Source organism: Simochromis diagramma, unplaced genomic scaffold (assembly GCF_900408965.1).
Source record: "Simochromis diagramma unplaced genomic scaffold, fSimDia1.1 OVJJ01000344.1, whole genome shotgun sequence".
Taxonomy (NCBI): Eukaryota; Metazoa; Chordata; class Actinopteri; order Cichliformes; family Cichlidae; genus Simochromis; species Simochromis diagramma.
This window is the reverse complement of record NW_024387375.1, coordinates 15,201,560-15,218,363: the sequence shown is the minus strand read 5'-3', so window position 1 is coordinate 15,218,363 and position 16,804 is coordinate 15,201,560. Positions and strand designations below refer to the sequence as shown.

At 38.6% G+C, this 16,804-nt stretch overlaps 2 protein-coding genes across 7 annotated transcripts in view; one reads left to right on the top strand and one right to left on the bottom strand.

Annotated features, from left to right (window-relative positions):
- The window catches only part of LOC120719621 (SPHK1 interactor, AKAP domain containing), a 34,451-nt gene extending 29,918 nt beyond the window's left edge, over nucleotides 1–4,533 (top strand). For 4 of the 5 annotated variants that reach the window (XM_040008969.1, XM_040008966.1, XM_040008967.1 and 1 more), the window contains 4 exons: nucleotides 192–275; nucleotides 1,831–1,880; nucleotides 3,027–3,208; nucleotides 3,401–4,533. In XM_040008969.1, the coding sequence (XP_039864903.1) occupies nucleotides 192–275; nucleotides 1,831–1,880; nucleotides 3,027–3,208; nucleotides 3,401–3,556 (472 nt within the window). In that variant the 3' untranslated portion in view covers nucleotides 3,557–4,533. The remainder of the gene's footprint in view (nucleotides 1–191; nucleotides 276–1,830; nucleotides 1,881–3,026; nucleotides 3,209–3,400) is intronic. The other variant, XM_040008970.1, reaches the window with a different exon arrangement.
- A 1,024-nt stretch (nucleotides 4,534–5,557) lies between these two features.
- On the bottom strand, nucleotides 5,558–16,118 carry daw1 (dynein assembly factor with WDR repeat domains 1). Of its 2 annotated transcripts, none has more exons than XM_040008973.1 (13): nucleotides 15,977–16,118; nucleotides 15,639–15,711; nucleotides 14,887–15,031; nucleotides 14,126–14,184; nucleotides 13,915–14,037; nucleotides 13,688–13,787; nucleotides 13,039–13,122; nucleotides 11,960–12,066; nucleotides 11,716–11,818; nucleotides 11,035–11,149; nucleotides 10,717–10,793; nucleotides 6,379–6,541; nucleotides 5,558–6,187 (listed from the first exon to the last, which is right to left on the bottom strand). In XM_040008973.1, exons 1-13 carry the CDS (start codon nucleotides 16,014–16,016, stop codon nucleotides 6,153–6,155), a joined length of 1,224 nt encoding a protein of 407 aa, XP_039864907.1. In that variant the 5' UTR covers nucleotides 16,017–16,118; the 3' UTR covers nucleotides 5,558–6,152. The 2 variants fall into 2 exon arrangements, with proteins under 2 accessions (XP_039864907.1, XP_039864906.1); XM_040008972.1 differs by having other exon boundaries at nucleotides 13,039–13,146; nucleotides 15,977–16,117.
- Between the last annotated feature and the right edge of the window lie 686 nt (nucleotides 16,119–16,804).

The following is a 16,804-nucleotide window of genomic DNA, read 5'->3' as shown; positions in this document are numbered from 1 at the left end:
CAGTGCCCAGTTCTGCTGCAGCTGCTATTTATATGTTAATCACCAGCTAATAACATGACCTGCATCCCTGCGCTTGGACATTGTTCTCTTCACAAGTGAACGATCGTGTTGGATGTCTCGAGACATCATTTAAATGACACTTTTGTTGTTTTTTTGGTTTTTTTTGTTTGTTTGTTTTTTTTCCTTCCTAGGAATGGGACCAGCAGCACGTCTAGCTTAGGCCTGGTAGACCTGGATTCTTTTTCTGATGTTCCCTCTCAAAGCACAGTAATCCAGTATGTTTCTGCTATCACTGTATTTCTCATTATTATGTCTCTGGTGTGTCAACAGTGACATTTTTAATACACACAAACCTTGCAGGTATTATTTTCTCTCACACATGCTAGACAAGGACATTAAGTGTCATTCCAGAACAAATAACAATTTTCTGTTTAACAGACAAAAGCCTTTTGAATTTTCTGCTTTTATTCTGTTCTTTTTCATTTGTCTAAACGGTAAATAATCAGGTTAACAGTGCAGATTTTTTTAAAATATCCAAAAAGGTTCGTAATTTAGTGAACTATTAAAAAAATCTTATTTTAAAACCCTGATTCCACAAATGTTTGCACGCTTCATAAAATAAGAGAATTCTGTGATTTTCGAATGTTACAAACCCGCATTTTGCTCACAACAGAACATAGAAAACATATCCAATGTTTAAACTGAGGAAATGTTGCATTTTTTTTAAAAAAAGAAAAAGGGTCACTTTGATGGTCGAAGATGCCCCCCCCAAAAAAAATGGTCATTGTTGCCACTGTGCAGCCTCTCCTCTTTTAACAACAGTCTGTAAACATCTGGGAACTGAAGAGACCAGCTGCTGGATAGAGGATTCTAGCTGTTCAGCAGTCCTGAGTTGTCTTTTTTCATATTGTTTCATCGTGCACCAGATGTTTTCAGCTGGCAAAAACTCTGGTCTGGACTCCTCTTGCTGAAATATGCAAGGCCTTCCCTGAAAATGTTGTCATCTGGATGTTGCTCTAAAGACTGTGTATACCTTTCAGCACTTTCTAGATTATGTCACACGTCTTCTTCTGCGCATGATAGATTTAACCTGCATTTGCAGATGGCACGGTGAACTAACAGACAGCGATATCTGGAAGTGCTTCTGAGTCTATTCAGTGATTTCCACACAGCATCCTGTTTTTAATGTAGAGGGCCTGAAGATCGCAGGCATCCAATATTGATCTTCAGCCTTGGTCCTTGTGCACAAATTTCTCTAGATTCTTTGAATCTTTCGATGAAATTATGTGCTGTCAGCGATGAGGTGTTCTAAGTCTGTATTCAAAGGAACAATATTATAAAACTCTTCCACAATTTGTGGAATTGACCTAATTAGTTGCAAAATGTTCATCCAGCTGGGTGTTTTTTTGTTTGTTTGTTTTTTGAGCTAATCGTTTTCATTAACTAGTCAAATTTCCCAGTTCAAACATTTATGTTCTGTTGTGAATAGAATTGGGTTTATGAGATTCGAATATTACTGCATTCTGCTTTCATTTACATTTTACAACATCCCAACTTTGGATTTGGGGTTATATTTTAATTACATGAAAATAAATACTGTTGCATTGCTTTTAGGTTACCAGAACATGTGCAACTTTGTAATTAGCGAGCTTTCAAGATGTGCTTGTATCCAGATTTTGCTACCTTGATGCTTTTTCTTGCTGTAGCATTGCAAGTTGGTTATTTCCCATTTAAGCATTAATGATACTGCTTTTCCCAAAATTTCAAACTGCTTCATTAATGTATGTCATATGTGAAACTTTTAGTCTCCATTATTTTCTTTCTTTATAGCGAGGAGACTGAGAGATGCCACCTGGCAGGAGCCAAAGAGACTGTATTTGGTGAGTGTAGTTTCAAATTCGTAGTCATCAATGGTGTTATTTAGAGACTGGCTAATTTAGAGGATATTAGCTATTTATCAATTTGCTGGTATTGGTATTTATTAACTGTTAAAAAAAATCAAAAGGTAGAGAAACAGCATTTAATGAAATTATGAGTGTTGATGTCGCATAGTTTGTCCACCACAGGACAATCTGCAACTTCCCTACTGGCAACACAGCACAATCTCAATTCAGTTCAATTAACAGTCACCTCAAGGTGCTTTATATTGAAATGTAAAGACCCTGCAATAATAGAGAAAACCCCAACAATCATATAACCCATTATGAGCAAGCACTTGGTGATAGTGGAAAGGAAAAACGTCCTTTTAACAGGTAGAAACCTATTAGTTGATCAGCCAGAGATTAATAACGAAAAACGATTTAATGCAATGTGGTGTATAACCACATAGTGATAAGAGGTGACGGAAGAAGAAATGCATCTAGGGAAGGCCCTAGCAGCCTAGGCCTATTGCAGTGTAACTAAGGGATCAACAACCAGCTGATCTGAGCAGACTTGGGTGAGTAAATGAATAAAAACACACAACAAATGTTGGATCTAGTTCATATTCTCGTGCGTGCATGTGTAAGAAAAAAACAAAACACTGACCGATATATTGGAATGTCGGATTTTTGAATCGCCAAATAATTGCTCTTAAAGTCTTAGTGTTATATCCACTTGTGAATTATACACCTTCCTCAGTTTAAACGTCTTATTACTCATCAGAAACTCTTGAGGGATTCAAGGCAGAGTGCTGTGATTAAGCCTCAAAAATTACACGTGTGTGTGTGTGTGTGTTCGTGTGTGTGTGTGTGTGTGTGTGTGTGTGTGTGTGTCGTGTTCATAAAATCTTAAAGGTCCATTGTTCCAGAAGTGTTTAATCTCAAAGATCATCATTGTTTAAAGACAAAGCAAAACTGAGCCCAGGAGAGCTGAACACGCTGCGTGACTACATGCATTTTCTTTTGATGTTTCAGTGAGTTTAGAACAGGCTGAATTGTCTGTGCGCCCCAACACTGCTTTGTTAGTGAGGACAGCATAGCTATCATCAAGGTGTTATTCAGTGCTGACTCGTACTACGTTATGCCATATTATATTTGATCTGTTAGAGAGCAGTTCAGCAAGAACAGCAGGCAACAGAAGCATCAGGGAGCTGTTGGTGGTAAACTGTGACCTCGAGTCAGAGTGCATGGACCTGGAGCTGAGAGTGGCTCTACAGTGGATCGCTGCCTCGGAGCTAGGCCTTCCTGCTCTCTACTTCAGGAAGTCCAAAGAGAAGAGAGTTGCAAAGGTAGGCAAAGCTGCTGGCTTGTCAAATAATACATTTATAAGCAGATCATGTTACTGATGTATTGTTTTTGCTTTTTGTTCTGGTCATTTTCTTACCTGATTTAACTGTGGGGGGGGAAAAATAAATAAATCTACAGCTCATGAGACTGTACTTTTTTTTTTTTTTTTTTTTTTTTTTTTTTTTTTGTCCCAGTTCCTGAGGGTGGTCCACCTGATGTCTCAGAAGGCGTGGAGGATTGCAGACTTGTTTGACGCTGTGGTTCAGTTCTGTAAGCTGCACGAGAAAGCGGAAGAAGCGGGCAAGTCTCTCCAGTCAAGCCTGTTCGATTGGCTTCTGGAGACACTTTAGGACACTTGCCGCCTCTAATTGCAAACAGTAACAATACAAGCTCACTCATTCGCTCACATTTGTAACACGTTCCTGTTTGCGCGTGTATTGTCTCAACACACCAAGTGTCTCCTACTGAGAGCTGAAAGCACGATGCAATCGGCATACTTGAGAAATTCATACCTCTCACCCTTGTCCAGTTGGACCGATCTCCCTTTAACGAGAGCATGTTCTTGTTTCCAGAGTTACCTCTCTAGCGTCATGCACGCAAACACACGGCAAACTGTAGGTACACGGGTTGGACGTTCCTGATGGGAATGAATGAGCCCTCCAGTGATCATAGTCAGCAGGTTCTAACTGCTCCAGATTATATAGAAAATATATATTTACAAATTCACACAGTCGAATCATGACTTTATTTATTTATTCACTCAGAGAAAGGCACCTATAGGACATACTGTAGGAAAATCAGGTTGTAGCCTTCCCACAGCTCAACATGCTCAAACCTTTTGTATTAAAACTACTTTTAAAAGAGGCTCTTTAAATCTAAGCCCAAAAAAGCCCTGACACTTTCTTCTGATGGTCACATTGAAGTGCACATTTACTTAATGTAAGTAAAAGGTCCAGATTTTTGTTGTCCATTGGCTAACGTACCACCTCTGTTGTGACTTTGAAACTCAGTACGTATGATATTTTATTCATGTTACTTAAGAAGGGATTATTTTGGATAGCTGTACTGTATATACTGTAGATTTTGAACTGCTGCACCTTGGAGTAGTGGACCGCTCCTTTAGCTTTTGCTATGTCTAAAAAGACAGAGTAAGGTTTGTAATGTTGAATTTGTATGTGGATTTGGTCAGTATATTTCTCTACTTAGTGGTAATCTTGTGTTACAACAGCATCGCGGGGGGAAAAGCACACGACACAGCTGTAAACTTGGTCACAGTAGAAATGAATGTATTTATCTTTTGACATCAATAAATTTCTGTGATGTGAAATAAGAGCAAGTGTTGTGTCATTTGTAAACCAGGGAAAATAAAATCTCAATATTCAGGGGTGCATTTATGCACACTATTACACTCCATTGAACTGTTTCCCCAAAAAGAGAGAGAATTAAAACTACTAAACACAACCATACTGATAGGTTTATTATTGTAGTTTGCATTCAGGAACGGTGCTGTATACATCAGTTGTATACAACTGATGTAACGCCAATTCAAAACAGCAGTCTCCTGCAATATTAGAAACCCCAAGAAACACACAAACCCCTGTGAGCAAGCTCTCTGTGACAGTGGGAAAGAAACTCCCTTTTAACAGGAAGAAACCTTTGGTAGACAGAACCTGGCTCAATGAGTGGCAGCCATCTGCTGTGACTGGTTGGGGGTGAGGGGAAAGAGAAGGTAGTATGAACAAAAATATTGGCTGACTGTTGCAGTGGTGGTGTCCTATTACAGTCCCACATTTTAATTGAATGAGCTCTTTAGAAAGAGACATTTTCTCAAAGGCAGACTGCGTGGCTAGGTGCTTGATTTTATACACTTAAGACACTTGAATTTAAAGATTTAGTACTGTGGCCCTACAGCTCTGTTCATGTATGTAGGTCTAGCACAAATCTATAAAAAGCTATAAAGGTTTTATAATCTTAATCTACATCTCCTTATCATAAAAAAAAAAAAAAAATCCATAAAACCATATTTCAACACAGAGCTTTAAAGTAGCAATTTGAGAATTCCCAAACGTCATAGTTTTTAGTTGTGTGATAATACGGGGACTTGGCAAGAAAAACACTGTTCTAACATGCCAGCTATGACAGACACTTTATAGAGCTGCCTGCCAATTTTCCATCAGTTTCAAACCACCAGCTTTTTGATGAGCTCTTGAAAGAAGATAAAGATATCTGATCGAACATCATGTTTGGGAGATTTAAAATCCATATGTCAATACAGAGAATTTCAGTCACAGACTACAAAAGGATAGTCAATGTATTTTCAGTCTGGGTTGGACAATAAATCTGCAGTTTGAGTGATGAAGAACAAGAAATTCTTTATTGTCAAAGCAAAGGTGAGTGCTAATTAACTAATGGTAGGCAGCTACCCAACAGTATTTAGAGGTTTCAGGGTCACTACAGTCAACACTGTGGGGCAGTAGTGATTTGTTTGTCACTGTGAACTGAGTCACAGACTCATTCAGCATGTTGTATAGCAAAAAATAGTGGTGGGAAGCAAAGGAAAGCCTGTGTTTTCTCATCAGGTGGGCACTCCTACAATGATGTGAAGTTACCTGAAACCCTGGTACTATATGATGTACAGTTAATCCATCTATTTCCTATAACGTCAATTATTGCTTGAACAAAACATAAACAGCTTTTGAAATTGAAGAATTCGACTCCTTTTGATGACATCTTCTGAGCAGAGATTCCAAGCTGCTGCTGATTTCTAGGACCACATTAACTTCACACAGAAGTCAAAGTTTAAACTGAGCAGGAGTTTGTGATTTTTTTTTTGTGTTTTTCTTTTACAGTAGTCCACAATCGAGCAGACACAAAGTGGGCAATATTTGGCAAACACAATTTGATTGTTGTGTTCATGTAAATGCCCTCCTGAGCCTCAGGTAATGTTCAGTACCAGATCCGGCATGTGTTATCCTTGCTGCCTGCAGGGAAGCACAAATACAAATGGATAGCTGCACAGAAGGACACAGCTGCACGCTTTTCATCTAAAAACTGCAATTAAGCATTTGTGACGGGTGTGATGAAGAGTACATTTGCCTCCTACAGCTACATTTTAACAGTGTACGATGGTCAGATGGGGTTTATGTGTGTTTTCTGTGTCAGTTCTATGTACCTGTAATGATTGTGTCACCCTCGTAGTTGAAGACGCAGGAAAAGATCTCGTCTGTGTGCCCCTCCAGGACTTGTAAGCAGACTCCAGAGTGAGCATCCCAGAGCCGAGCTGTCTTGTCTGAGCTGGCAGTCAGGACTCTGGTGCCCTGAGGGCTGAAACAGATCTACCAAGAGAGGCAGAGCCAGGACAGTTAGACTTTTTTCGAGGGTTGTGCTACATTTGCAACAAAGTTGCTGAATAAGAGATTATGCCAGAGAAAGTAGAAATGACATGAGGGGTGGAAATGGGTGAGTCTAGACCAATTTTACCATATCAGTAGCATTATTCCATTGAGGTCATTCAACTTAAAATGTTTAAGGAGGATAAAGGCACCAGCGGAACTACTCTGAGATGATAGAGGAGCGTTATGAAAATCATGGCTGAAACTGATTGTATTATAGTCTGGGTTTATCATTCCCTGAGTGGTTTTATATCCTAACAGTGAGGTAAAGGAAAGGATGATTAAATGAAGTTGGCCCTAGATGGCCATGAAAGTAAAGTATGTTTTTTTATTAAAATTCTAAACTCAGCGCCAACGAGAGACCCCCAGACAGGAAATGGAAACTGTCTAGAGAAGAAGCTGGCAAGGATAGAAGATTGAGGTGTGGGTGGGGTGTGTGTGTGGGTGGAAGCTATGACAGGTGCCAAAATGAAAGGTTGATGTTTTAAAATGGACAGCGAAGAGAAAAAGATCAAAAAGAGTAAAGGAATGAGATAAAAAAATAAACAAAGCTGATGAGTGTCTCAGTTGCATACTGCATATTAAAGTGGACATGAAACACTATGTGTAGAAAGGCTAAATTACATCATGGAGCACTAGTCCAATGTCACTGTCTGAGAAGCTGGATTTGAGAAATAAGTGTTTTTAAGGTCATATGTTGTGTCAGTACACAACAAGATGTCACAGGGTTGTTTTGTTGGTTGCTGCCTTACATTAGTTTATGTTAGCTAACTAGCGATAGAACCAACACCTCAAGGATAAAAATACTAAGTAGCTTGACTGATCACTTAGGTTTGAGGGCATTCATTCATGTGTACAGCTCTCTTAAGCTCCAGTCACAGCATTTTAATCAGTTTGAGTTCTCGACTTAAACCGGGCATTTGCAACACCCTGACTCTTTACCTTTTCAGCCATTCTGTTGTAGATTTGCTGGTCTGTTTAGAAGCACTGTCCCGCTTCATTACATAACTTAGTCCAAGCCTCGTATTTGGCTCTAGAATATTTTGGTATACAGAAAACGTCACAGACACCTCAGTGACTCCAAGTTGCCCAGGACCTGCAGCTGCAAACTAAGACTAAACCATCACCCCTCTACCGCTGTGCTTGACAGTTTGTATGAGGTGTTTGTGTCGATATACATTTTCTATATGCAGTTTTGGAAATATCCTCATAAACACTGCATTGTGGACAAACATCTCCATTGTGGTCTTGTCTGTTAAAAGGATATTGCTTTCTCCAGGCACCTTCACAAACAAGCCAAACTTGTTCAGTCTGTTTCTCTTTATGCCATTATGAACTTTAACATTTAGCATGCTAACTGATGCTGATGATCAATAAATACATTTGATTTGCAACAGTTAGCAGTTACTTGTCCTCTTAACCCCTATGGAAGCAACAAGGGTGTTCTTAGCCAACTCCAGGCCTCGAGGGCAGGTGTCCTGCAGGTTTTAGATCTCACCCTGAGTCTACACACCTGAATGAAATGATTAGTTCATTACCAGGCCTCTGGAGAACTTCAAGAGATGTTGAGGGGGTAATTTAGCCATTTAACTCAGCTGTGTTGGACCAAGGACACATCTAAAACCTCAAGGCCTGGGTTTGGACACCGCTGTGTTAAATAAATAATGACACCATATAATACGTCATGTGTTCTTGTTAATCTGAGATTATTTTTACCAGACTGGAAGCAAGTGAACTTTCCTTTTTATATAACTGTATATATAAAATGGAGGAAGGATTAACAAGGCTAAAGCATTTGTTTAATCTGGCATTACTCAATATCGTCTCTCTTGCATGGTCACTAGGTTACATTGGCCTAACCAATCACATCTTGTTTGTAGCGTAAGAATGACTCAAAACTACGAGAACCATTTTTGTTGGTTAGCTGTAGAGGCTAACTTTAAGGTAAAAGTTAATTTTAAAACACATTTCAACAAGGACCTGCAAAAATGCTACTTCCTACACCATATGGATTTTTTCAATGAAAGTTTGGAGCATGCTGTAAATGGGCTCTACAAATTTAATCAAACACTGATTTTTTCCATTAGATTGTCATTTTGATTTGAATTAAGGGCAAGAATAAAGCAAATGGAACATCCAGAATAGGAAAGAGTCCTCTTAATGCTTAGTTTGAAAACACAGTTAGGAGAAGCTATCTATACCAGCGGTCCCCAACCCCTCGGGTCCATGAGTCGTTTGGTACCAGGCCGCAAGAGTTGAGGCTTGAGTGTGAAAGTTATGGTTTTCAGGATTTTTATCGTTATTTTTTTTATCGTTTTTCTCATTAACTCGGTTTCCCTGGGTCTATTCCCGTGTTGTGGATAAATCTTTTTTTTTGCTACCGATACTGGTTTTATTTTTAAAGGCCGGTCCATGAAAATATTGTCGGACATAAACCGGTCCATGGCGCAAAAAAGGTTGGGGAATGCTGATTTATACCATCTTCCACACAGAAAAAAATATCTTTAGACCTTTAGAACTAGTCATTTAATTAGCATTCCATCATTTATAATATATTATTATTCACAAACAAAAGGGTAGCAAAGTGAATTTACTACAGCAGTGACTGAGATGTAATAAAAATAAAATTAAAAGCTTACTGAGTGAGATACTGAAATAGAAGGAGAAAAACATGGGGAAGAAAATGGTTAAGAAGCATGGACAGGAGGATGGCTGGTGTCCTGTTAGGGAGAGATTAGTGTCATAATCCCCTGGAATCATCTTCCATCCAGCCTGTTTATTACTGGCTGTCTAATGTGTTTTAGTAAATGCATACAGAGAAGCCCTCTGAGCCAGAACCTGTGGAAAACCCACACTCGTGCAGAGCATCGCACTTGACAAATATTAAATGGGTGATATCGCTCCAAATAAAGAACAAGGTCAGTGCAGGGTCAGACAGCAGTGCCCCATGCCAGAGTACTCGCATGTATGTGCTTGCGTTACTACTAGTAGGCCATGTTAATCAGGTTTAGAACTGTGCACACAGATTTCTGGCGATAACTCAAAACATCCTGAAGCTTCGAGTCCTGTCCCTCCATTTCAGCATCACACTCTGTCACATGTTACCTAGGTAATTTTTAAAAATGACCTATTTAAAGCACTGGCGAGGAAAACTGTGGTCTGAGTCAATATTACACAAAAATCACAAGTTTATTCACAGCTGCTAGCTGCATGACGCATGCCCAAAGTTGTGGCTGTGGCCCTGGTTATAGAATACTTAATAATTTGTTCTTCTTTTTATTACTACATTTGCCATACGAATACTGAGATCATTTTCTGAATGGTTTCAAACATAAGACTCACAAATGGGTAAAAGTTTGCTATGAAATCAGTAACTTAAAAAACATAACAGTCTCACATCTGTGCTCTTTAACTATAATAGCTACAAAGAAGTAATCGCCCAATCACACGGCATCACAGCAGTGCATTTAGGCACCCATTAGGCACATAGACATGGTTGAAAAGACCTCAAATTGAGAATCAGAATTAGGAAGAAAGGTGATTTTTAGTGTCGCTGAGCATGGAATGTTTGTTGGTGTCAGATGGGCCGGTGTAACTACTGTCTACTGAAATTTACCTACAACCATAGGGTGGACTAAAAAAGAGAAAATATCCAGTGATCGACAGTTCTCTGGGTGAAAATACTTGAGTCTCAATTTCTGCTGCAACGTTTAGATGGTACGGTCAGAATTTGGTGAAAACAACATGAAAGCAGCCTGACCCCTGAATCAAAGGTTCAGGCTGCTGGTGGTATAATGGTATGGAGTATGGCAAACTTCGGCATCCTTAGTAACGATTAAGCATTATTTAAAATGCCAAAACATGTCTAAACTCACCTTAACCCAGCTTTGTCAACAGCAAAAACCTGATATACGTAAGGTGTACCAAGGGGCAGGGTTACGCTTTACAAGTTAAAATAATAGTTAATACTCACAAAGTTGAGAAGAGTGATAAAATGCTGAAAAAGCTTGAGCAACACAGTTATGCCTTTTCATTTAATTACAGATAAATAGATGACAAAAAATAGCCATAACTTAAATTGTTCTTTTAGAACAGACAGTTTGGCTTCATCAACTTACCTTGGAGATATCGCCATCGTGGCCTTCTAAGGTTGCAAGACACTGATGTGTTGCTGTACTGAACACTCTTGCTGTCCCTGAGAGTTTCAGGAAGAGAGAGAGTTCTCAGCACACAGGCACAGCTTACAAAATTATAAAAATGTTGCTTTTGTTGTGGAAAATCCAAATTTATACAACCAATAAAGCTTAGGTATTTGTAGAAATCTTAAATGCAGAATCTTAAATTCTGCACAAGTTGTATATTTAGGGTACGTTTGTAATACCGTGCTAGTACAGTTTTACTCGGAATGTAATCTTTTGACTGAAGTGTTGTCTCACCATCAGCTGAGGCAGTAGCAATGAGTTGACCACTTAAATCAAAACACACATCCAACACCTCTTCTTTGTGTCCAGTGAGGGTGGCAACACACTTCCCACTGACAGTCTCCCAAACCTGCGAACACATTTACACATGTCAAAAAACAGAATTATACATGCAAACAGGAGCGAACTACATAACTGGAGCATGCATTCATCATGGAGCATGGAAACACCAAACTCATCAATCAATCAATCAAAATTTATTTATATAGCACATTTTTAAGACCGAAGTACACCAAAGTGCTTTCCAGTAAAATCGCAGTACAAATAAAATCACAATAAAATATAAATTACAAATATATAAAATATAAGATAATTACAAAAACTCATGAAGTATGCATGTGTGAATGTAGCATTAAACTCTAAAGTGGCTTTATTATGGCCATCTCCCTCAGAGGAATGCAGCGAGGTGGATAATTCTCACTTGTGAGCGTGACTCATCTTGGTGTAATTAAGGAATTAGGATTTAATTTTTCTCCATAGACCTTAGAGACAGGAGTTTGCGAGAGTGGGAAATTGAAGCGAGCAAATACAAATGCTCAAACAACTGAGATGGTAAATACAAACAGACATGTTTTCAGCCTCTGACAAGAGATTTTGGCAACAAAAAAAAGATATTTGGGCTTAATGATAGCTTACTTTGCAGGTTTTATCCATGGAACCAGTAACAATCAAGGAGCAATCCCAGTTAAACTGAGTATTGCTTATTTCTCCCATGTGACCAATGAGTGTGTGGACCCGTCTAGGGGAAAAAACAAGGAATTGAACAGCAATTAATCAGTCTCACAGCTTTGTAAGGCAGAATCGATAAGTGTTACATTCTCTGTGAAGTATAAATGATGACACATGCACAAATGGATGCATAATATTGATAACTTCTGACCTTCCTGAAGCAACATCCCATATAGTGACTGTGTGGTCGAAGGAACCGGTGACAAGTTGACTGCCCACTGTGTTAAAGCACAGCGAGAGGACCTCTGCGGTGTGACCCTGAAAGGAGATGGCATTATCTCTCACTGTCTTATTTCGTTTCTCCCTCACAGCCGCTCACATTATGGATGAAAAAGTGCATCATAAAATGCAAATATTTACCAACCACAACAGTGTGGCTTATACAGCTGATTATTTTCACCTTGTGTGTGTGTGTGTGTGTGTCCCTGCAGAAAAATGGGGCTGTTGTCCTAGAAGGAACGACATCAAAGGCAGCTTTAAGAACTTTGGCAGGTGTTTATGTCTTACTGTCCTTGGACGGATTTGTCCCAACAGTGCAAAGTACAGCCTCCAAACTTTAGAAGTGTGTATTTAAGATCAGAATGAGTTTGAAGGTAAGTGTGGTCCAATTCATAAGTGGTGGCTCGCACCCACTTTAATCACCTGTCCCTCATTTATTTTACTTTTTAGGGCTCATTTGAGGTATTTTGTGCATAATGTTTAATGTTTTCAAAGGCGTGTGCAGTCTGGCAACTAAATGGTGTCATAGCTAGTGTGAGCCCCCCACATTATAGTCTCCTGAATTTGTTAACATAAATACACAGGTTAGCCTTACCGCTAGATTTATAAAATTGAAGTTAACTTAAAAAAAAAGAACAGATTAAAGAATCTGCACTCAGTTGACTGCATTACTGATTCTTCATGGTGTGAGAAGCTAAGTGAATTGAGAGGGGCAGAGAGTTGCTCCTTGCTGAGACAGATTCAGCAAGTCACACTATAAACCCACGTGCAGTCTGCACATTAAAGAGGTCTCACTACTCCCCTTAGAGAGGGCTATCAGTGCCTTCTTAAAGAGTTTGTCACATTCCTATCAAATGTTGGTCATCAAGAGCACTTGACAGCATTCATATCACTTTCACAAGTGACTAAAAAGCTAATGAATCATCATTAATGAATGAATCTGGGTCACAACACCAGGATAAGAAGAGCAAGAAAAGCAATGGGACAGAGTTTGAGGAAAAGGTATCTCACAGTCAGTGTGGCCACTTCCTCCCCACTCTCCACATCCCACAGCTTGGCAGTGGTGTCCATACTGCTTGTGGCCACCAGCGTACTCTGGGGGTTGAATGCAAGACACACCTACAAATATTTTTTACTTAGGTTGTATTGTATTCTGTAGCAAAGCTGAATAGTATATGGCATATGAACTGCTCTAAACTCTCAATTTGAAACAGTTGTTTCTATTCTTGGCTCTATATGGCAATTTACTGAATATGGTCATCTCACCCATATGCTTACAGCAGCCCAACCCAACCTCTTGTTTGTGAGTCAATCACAGCCAATCAGAAAAAAAAAAAGCTCATTTAGAGAGCAGATGGACTTAATGGGAGTAAAATATCTTGCCTCAGACAGAAGATGAAACAAGCTGCCCAAGGCTCAGTCTTAGATAAATGAAGATTACTTGTAAATCATGCAAAGCTACTATGAGTCCAAGAATAAAAATGTAGACAGTAAATATAATAATAGGTCCTGTTAAAGTACTAAACACAATACCATAGCAGAACCTTGTAGTTTAAATGCTCACGTAGCTTAAATACTGACTTGTGTTTCGAATATGAATCAGCAATCAACCAAAAACTAACACAAATGAAATTCATTTAAAACAAATCATTATACATACTATTTCTCCCATGTGTCCCCGATAAGTATGAAAACATTTGCCAGTCTCGGCACACCACAGTTTGCAGGTCTTATCAAAAGAGCCAGTCGCAATCTTGTCTCTAAGTTTAATAGAGAGAAAATAAAGCAATGAAACATTCATTTTTAAGATGAAACACTCATGTGAATCTTAAATTGAGCAATGCGGCCCTCCCATGTTATAAAGGTTTTCCTAAAACAGCTCATTACCCATAAGGGTTGTTGAACGCAATTGCATACACCACGTTTCTGTGACCCTCTAGCACATGCAGCTCTGTGCCTGAGGCTGTGTCCCAGACTCTACATGTCCTGTCGTAACTCCCAGTTATAAACCTGCAGTGTGAGAGAAAAGGGGGAATTGCACAAACTGTAATTTCTCCTAAACAACAAAGTGGCAGGTTACTCAGTGTTAAAAACTCACCTTGACCCAGATTTGTCAAAGGCAACGTTTGTCAGTGGCAGTATGTGTGCCTTGAGCTCCTGCAAAAAAAATTGAAACTGGTCTGAAAAATCCAATTTAGTTATTGACTACATTCATCTATATTCATCTTTAAAATTACCCATGTAACTTCTGTATGTATAATTCATTTAACTATAATGTAATGTGAAGGCTTCTTCCTCCTGGCCCACCACTGGTGGAATAACTTTCTGCTCTCATTAAGAACAGAAAGATCTCCCAATTTTTAGATGCAGGCAAAATAAATTCAGTAACCTCTGATCTCCAGCAATGCAACTGACCCTGACTTCCATTTAACTCCCCTAATACATGCGCATGAAGCACTAGCGACTTAGTAACCCGATCACTGCTGCTTTCTAGTGCCTCTCTAAAACAGTAATTACTAATTTCACAAATCACATTCCACATATGTAAATAGCATCTGCTAATCGCTGAGCTAATGGATTGTGCCCGTTTATTCATGCTGCAAAAATGTTACTGTTCCAACAGTCTGTGTGGAATAAAAGCATTAATATCATAACTCAATAAGCAACACGTGTGCCATGTTTCACAGACAAAATAAACTTTAGTTCATAAAACCATGCTTTCATTAAAATCAAGGTTACAAGGAGCACCAAATAACTTTCAACAATGTGAGGGAAATAGATAAATGTCTTCACTAGCAGGAATTCCTTGTAAGTGTCATGTCTACGTGTTGATTTATTTACTGCTGTTTTGTGTCTGACCTTGGAGAAACAGAACCTGTGATGGTCCTGCTGGGTCTGTTTCTTCTGAAGTCGAATAACCAGCTGTTTGACCTGATCAGCCTGAGCCTTTGTGACCAGAGGCTCTGATTGTCTGATTTCTTCCACCAACTCATCTGGATTTGTTCTACAATATTAAAACATAAAATGTGATAAGTCTTTTTGTAATTTTAGGTAACTTGATGGCAAAAGAGAGAAAAAAAATGTAAAACAAAAAACAAAAAACAAAAACAAACAAAAAAAAAAACCCCAAGACATTAGGAACAGAAAAGGGAAAGAAAATGGAAACAGAAAGGGGGTTTAGGATAACAAATACAGCTTAACAAAGATTACATTTACTCTACAATTTCACCAAAGTATGTTTAATGTGTGTGAAAATATCACTCCCCGTGTTGTCAGATTTACACCCTTGTGACTGCCAGTAAGAGCTGAAATGAGTAATGTTGGTATTCCTAAAGTAAATGGGTCATTTAAAAGAAATCTCTAGTCTAATGTAATGCCACATTAAGGAATTGCAACTCCTCCACAGTCCAACTTCATAATAAATGCAACATGGTTACAAAGTGTTTTTAAATAGGGTTTTAGTCTGCAGAAAGTCGTTTTTTAGTGGTAATGTAACCGTAGGTTGTAACAGTTTGTTATTGACATTATCTTCAGTGCTGAGATCACACACACACACACACACACACGCAGAGAGAGAGAGAGAGAGATCCTAACAGGTACAACTCACGCACTCTGGAGTCAAATCCAAAAGATCTATTGATTTGGTCCTCAGAAATCCTCCTTTCTCGTATTCAAGGATTATACCTGACAGCATAAAAAAATGAAAAATAAAAGAATTAAAGAGAGGCTGACATTACAACACCTGGGTTCTAGTTAACTTAACCTGTTATGTCTTATAATGACAAACTATCTAACCCTTCTCCCGATTTGAGTTTGAAAAGAGTTAGCTAACTAGCTAATGTCAGACAAACTTTAGGCCATAACGATTTAATATGAAGGTTAGGCACAGTCATATGACCTCCACGAGAAGCAACATTTTAGATAGGACTACAAACATAACTTGTATTACCTGGCGGATAATATCTGAGGAGAAACCGCTTGAGTTTCATTCTGACTTCTAATAAGGTTCCTATCACATCACATAGAAACAAACCGTTGTTATGGCGACCGGACTCGCGTCCGTTGTATTAGGCATGCGTACCGCGCATGCCTAATACAAGCCTTAAAGGACCGGTGATGTACCAAAAAGTGCTGGTCTGCCAAAAAGTGATTTCAAGTTTCTATGTGTGTTTTTTGTTTTTTTAAATTATGTGTAATGTCTTTACATATATTGATAAATAGACTTTAGACTATATATAAAATAATTACCAGTTTTGCAGGTATCTTTATGACCCGGTCCTTTTTGGCCAGTTAAAATATCTTTATAGAACTATTGTTATGCTGCTGCCGTCTTTGCCAGATCGCTCTTAAAAAAAAATAAATTTTTAATGCCAGTGAGACTTTTTTAACGGGATATATAGGCTAAAGGATATATAACAGTCACTTCTAAAATTCTACCTTGTGACAGGAATGTTGTGTGTAACTCAAGATGAGTTGATATCATTCATGAGGATTACTTTTGACATATATTTCAAATATTAAAGGCCAGCAAGTCATGTACAGTAGTTTAAACACGGGCAGTCACTTTTTGGCAGACGATCACTTTTTTTCAATGTCTAATATATTTGCTCTAATAGATTTTAGTAAACTAGATTTACGAAAGGGTTGTATATAAAATAAAAAAAATAACCTGTTTTTCAAATAACAGTTTTTCAAGGCTCTGCGTTATTAGTCCTATTTTATAATAAATCAAGTCCTTTTTTAAGTATAAATGATGTGTACATAACTGTGATGCAAG